Source organism: Mastomys coucha, unplaced genomic scaffold (assembly GCF_008632895.1).
Source record: "Mastomys coucha isolate ucsf_1 unplaced genomic scaffold, UCSF_Mcou_1 pScaffold22, whole genome shotgun sequence".
NCBI lineage: Eukaryota > Metazoa > Chordata > Mammalia > Rodentia > Muridae > Mastomys > Mastomys coucha.
The window spans coordinates 154,505,224-154,510,783 of NW_022196905.1; the positions used below are offsets into that span (position 1 = coordinate 154,505,224).

General features: G+C 47.8%; 1 protein-coding gene across 1 annotated transcript in view; it reads right to left on the bottom strand.

Annotated features, from left to right (window-relative positions):
• Window positions 1–5,560, bottom strand: part of Col4a1 (collagen type IV alpha 1 chain) — a 119,734-nt gene that overhangs the window by 47,192 nt on the left and 66,982 nt on the right. The window contains exons 3-10 of the mRNA XM_031339027.1: window positions 3,358–3,447; window positions 3,215–3,259; window positions 2,264–2,308; window positions 2,108–2,170; window positions 1,633–1,686; window positions 1,480–1,506; window positions 949–1,032; window positions 804–866 (exon numbers count right to left, since the gene is read on the bottom strand). Coding sequence (XP_031194887.1) covers window positions 804–866; window positions 949–1,032; window positions 1,480–1,506; window positions 1,633–1,686; window positions 2,108–2,170; window positions 2,264–2,308; window positions 3,215–3,259; window positions 3,358–3,447 — 471 coding nt within the window. The remainder of the gene's footprint in view (window positions 1–803; window positions 867–948; window positions 1,033–1,479; window positions 1,507–1,632; window positions 1,687–2,107; window positions 2,171–2,263; window positions 2,309–3,214; window positions 3,260–3,357; window positions 3,448–5,560) is intronic.

The window sequence follows — 5,560 nt, forward strand, 5'->3', positions numbered from 1 at the left end:
AAAAAAAAAAAAAAAAAAAAAAAAAAGATTCTTCTAGAGACTAGATTGTGCTGACACCAAAAAGATAACCCCACATTGGCAAGAAATTTTCAGAATCCCATAATCACTTTTTCAGAAAGAAAAGCCAGCCATTCTGGAATGTAAAAACAAGCCCATTGATCCATAGGAAGGTGAGTGGCTTCTGTTTACACGTATGGAGAAAAACAATATAAAAAGAAAAGGAAAATGATTGAATTTAAGGTATAAGCCTGGGGCTCCCTGAGAGAATGCTCAGGAAGGCTGTGTGCAGGCCACAAACTCGGTCACCTCTGCCCACTCCTTACACCCTTGATTCTTAGTAGGTCTTTTAACACTGACTTTTCAGTCAAAATGAGGGAGTGAGAAGTCACTCCTTCTGCCAGGGATGTTAGCTGTGCAGAGGCCAGGGTGGCCTTCCTCCCTAGCGCCGCCTCCAGGTGCCCAGTCCCTCTCAGAGTCTTCCCCATGTCTGTACCTGGCTCCTAACTAACCCTTAAATCCTGATACACCTCTGTCTCTACAGTCCATCTCTTCTGCACAAAGGGCAGAACTCCCACTGGTGACCTTCACTGATTCCACAGTGGCTGGACTCCTGGGTATCCAGTAGCCCTGACAACAGACAGGTGATCTGTCCCAGGATGTCTTGAGGGCCCATTGCATAAAGCATCCTTTTTCCCACAGCTCTGGGAATTGGGGGCTAGAGGTGTCAGCTACACGGGTAAGAGCCTCAGTCAACTTCGATTTGTTCCACATCTCTTTTCCATATGTCTATCCTCAAAACTCACCGGTGGTCCAGTAAATCCTGGAGGACCAACGGGTCCCTGGAGTCCTGGCAAACCTGGTGAGCCCTGTGATTGGATGAGAGGAGAAAGGATTACCATACTGCAGGCCACCAGGGAGTGACTCAAAGACGGAAACCACATGGCTTACCGGCATCCCAGGGATGCCAGGAAATCCTCTCTCGCCTTTCAGCAGTGTTCCAGGAACATGGCCGAGAATTTCACCAGGATCTCCCTAGGGGACACAAAAGAGAGAAAGAATGATTGACAAGTAGACTCTATACCAGGGTGGGACTGGCCCCAGGCTGGGACTTAGAATGGAAGGTTGGGGGGTGGGGTAGGAACACAGGGGCAACTTTGGAGTTTGTCCCTCAAGCACCATCTAGTTTGGGTTTTGGTTTTTCTTATTTCTTCCACTGACCCAGAGCTCACCAAGTGGGCCAGTCAGGCTGGCTGGCCAATGAACCCCACAATGGTCTATGCCAGATTCATGTCCTGAATTCCTCCCATGGCTCATGGCATGGTGAGAGATATACACAAAAGGCTCTGAAACCTAAGTCTCTCCATGAGATTTACACAGCCTTTTTCACAGAACAGAGTTTAGGACATTTGCTTCGGGTATTTTCAGTTGATTCCTTATGAGGAACCCAGGGGATTAAAACAAAATTTAAATTAAACATACCTTCATTCCTGGTAACCCTGGTGGTCCCTAGAAAAGAAATTGAGCTGTAAGTTCTGCTTCTCCAAAAAGATTAGCAGTAGTAAGGTATGAGCCCCAAAATGATGAGTGGGAGGATAGGCAGAGAAAATCTGATTTAAATAATCTTATACTCACAGGATTCCCACTGAATCCAGGCAAGCCAGGAGGACCGAGTGGCCCTCTCTCTCCCTGGGAAAGATGGAAAATGTCACACACAAATGCACCCCAACACTTCACAGCAGACATCACTGTCCCACCCGTCAGAGAGATTGCAGTGGTGGCAGCAAGTGTGGTCTGTCACAAGTGAGACCCTGAATGCCACTTCACAGAGGGAGCAACACAGTCCCCAGCAAGATTCTCAGAGATACCCAGAGATGAGGACTCAGTGCCAGGTTCTATTTGGGGATAGTAATTAATTCCAGGTAAAATCTTTAAAAGAACAATTTTAGGCAAAACACACAAATAGAAAGGAACTGTTATCTTTCCCACATGTGAAAAACTGCATTTTCCCCATCAAGGAAAGCAAGCTTCCAGATAAGGAACTTCCCAGAGACTGGTCCTGTGTGAAGCTAGAAGTACATGCCCAAGGGAGGGTCAGGCCTAAGTTTACCTTTGTACCGTTGCATCCTGGGATACCTGGGGGACCTGGAGGACCATCTTGGCCAGGAATACCCTGCAATCAGTCAAATGAAGAAGTCAGCAAAGTAGGAACTCACCAGGGGGTAAGGTATTTCATGAAAGTGATGTGTGCGTTTTATGTACATACAGGAAGTCCGGGATTCCCAGGGTAGCCAGCTGCTCCAGGGGGTCCCTGCAAAGACAGAACAAAAGCCTTTCAGCCGACTACAGGAAACCTTATGTCTCTCTTCATCCTCCCAGTTCAAGGAGCTTAGAACATGAGCACTGAGCAGAGAGCATTCTGGGAAGGAAGCACTGAGACTCAGTTTAAGACGCCAGCCTAACAGTTTGGGTTTTGGTTTTGTTGTGGTTGTTGTTGAAAGCTCACTGTTTCTTGCCTCCAAAATCAAAGCTGTGAATACCCTGAAATACCGTTGCCCCAACTGAATCTCTTGTGGTATCTGAGTTAAAAATTAATGTTTCCTTCACATTAAAATGATCAACACTTATGAAGATGTGTTTTGAGATAAACTCGAATGGATTTGTGGTGAGAGCCTTTGTCTTCTAATTCCTAAACAGTCAAGTATGGTCAACTATATCCAGAGAGTGATGATAATGTTTCTCTCTCTGCCCCATGAGCCCCTGTGGAATACCAAGGAGTCTCCCCTGACACCAGTGCCCCACCCCCTTAACACTTCACAACAACATCATTGTCCTCATGTGCTTCTGCACTTGGTGAGCCTCAGAGAGCATCGTCTTTGCGCTTTCTAGAAAGTATGAAGCAGAGAAGGTAAAGACCTTGGCTCTGACAATGTCTCCTCACTGTCAGCGTGACTTGGATAATTAGCCCCTCTACCAAATTTAAATGTCTGTAAGAGATGCTTCAAGAAGAGCAAAGGGGGGCAACCAAGCTTAGACAGCAAGAGTTCCACTTGCATGCATCACCAGCCCACAGGAAAGAGGGATGATGGCCTATGATAGTGAGGAGAGGCAGAAGAGAAGGCACAGAGGAAAAGTAGAAAGGCAGTCTTGGGGTGAAGGTTACACCCCACTTGGGACACCTCGGTCCTCCGTCAGGATCACCAGACTCTGCACTTACTCTTGTCCCTTTTGTGCCAGGAAGTCCAGGTTCTCCAGCATCGCCCTACAACAGAACAGAGATGCCATGAGGAGGGCTCAGGTCACTGTCACAAGACGGGCGCCATCTGTAATTCACCCTCCCTCCATTCCAGTCAAGCCTACCTTTTGTCCTGGTGGTCCATGTGGCCCTTCCGGTCCTTGCATCCCAGGAAATCCAATGACACCTTGTAGCCCTGGCAAGCCTCTTTCTCCCTGTAGGACAGCACATGGGTCAGACAAGGTAAGAAGGACCAGCTGTGACGGGTGCTTTAGGGTGTCAACTTGATCCAGTAGAGCCCAAAACTCTGGTGGCACGTGAGTCCTGGCTGTGCCTGCAAGGTATTATGCTAAGAACAGCATCTCCATCAGTGGGCAGACTGAGGGAGACAGACCTGCCTCTGAGTGACAGAGGCTGGAACATCAGACAGAACCATAACGAAGCAGAGAGCAGTTCTAGCTACTTCTGGGCTGACACTGATCTTCTCCAGTCCTTACATCACAGTTCAGATCTCCAGTCTTCAGACTCACAGATTTTGCCAGCAGTCCCAGGTTCTCAGGATTCCAGCCTTGGATTCCTTAAGTCACGAACTTTCAGGAGTCATGTGGTACAACTCCTTGGCCTCCCAATCATAGGAGCCAATTTTATGAACAAATCTCTTCTCACTTACATACCAGTCCATCCATCCACCTATCTATCCATCCATCCATGTACCCACCCATCTATCCACCCACCTCTCCATACATCCTCCAACTTACTGTCCACCCACCCACCTGTCTACACATCCACCCATCTGTCCACACACCCACCCACCTATCTACACACCCACTCACCTGTCTTCATACCTACCCACCTCTCCACATACCCACCCACCTGTCCACACACCCACACACCTGTCCACGCACCCACCCACCTATTTCTCCTTCTATATGGATGGATACATCCACTCACACGCCCACACACCCATCTACTTATCATCCAGCTATGCGTACATCCAACATGCCATCCACAATCCCATGCATGCACTCATTTTTCCACTCACCCACCCACCCACCCACTCATCTGCTCATCCTCTTGGCTGTTCTGCCAAAGGAAATAGACCAAAGCATAAATCTTCCTAAGTCCTGCTCAGCACAGTAAGAGGACACAATGAGTGTCTGAGAATGGAAGACGAAGCCTTCTCCAGGTATTCTGTGTTAGGTTCCTAATACTTATCACCTGACACAATGGCTTGTCTATACTGGGAACTGTATAATATGTAAAGTCTATAAAATAAAAAAAAATACTTGAGTTTTATTTGATTGAGTTGATTATGATCTCACTCAGTCACTGGCACCTTTTTGATCCCAACAGGTGACATTCTGAGCAGCCTGTCCGTGTCTCTCTTTTTAGACTCTTGGAGGTACTGATGCCCAGAGTCCCAGCTCTGGTCCTAGAGTCCCAGCTCTGATCCCAGAGTCAGAGTCCCAGCTCTGATCCCAGAGTCACAGCTCTAATCCCAGAGTCACAGCTCTGATCCCAGAGTCCCAGTTCTGATCCCAGAGTCACAGCTCTGATACCAGAGTCACAGCTCTGATCCCAGAGTCACAGCTCTGATCCCAGAGTCCCAGCTCTGATCCCAGAGTCCCAGCTCTGATCCCAGAGTCCCAGCTCTGATCCCAGAGTCACAGCTCTGATCCCAGAGTCACAGCTCTGATCCCAGAGTCACAGCTCTGATCCCAGAGTCACAGCTCTGATCCCAGAGTCCCAGCTCTGATCCCAGAGTCACAGCTCTGATACCAGAGTCACAGCTCCGATCCCAGAGTCCCAGCTCTGATCTCAGCACACAAATGATCATTAGCGTGACGGTGAGCTCGGATCGTTCTCCTTTTCAACAGTAATTTTTTTTCCAAGGAGAAGATCAAAGTTTCCTGGTGGCCCCTTCCCCAAATCAGAAAAGAAACAAGAAACACTATTTTTAAAATAAGAACTATCATTCATGATATAAATGTTTGACAAGGGCTGCAATACACTGGGAAAGAACAAAGGACAGAGAAAGTCGAGAGAGGAAAATGTGCTGCTCTGGACCTTAGGCTGACCTCCTAAAGATGAATGCAAAATAAATATGGGCAGAGACAAAAGGAATCAGAGTACGAGGGAACTCGCGGTGGAGAAAGGCTGGGAAGCAGGGGCTGGATGTCAGACCATGTGGTCAAGACTGAACAGAAAACAACAAAAAAATACCAGTACGGTGGAAACACACAGAGGAGATACCAACCTTCGAACCTAGAGCAGCGAAGGGGAGCTAAGGGGCCAATGGAGTAATGTTTTAGACACTGGCATATTTAG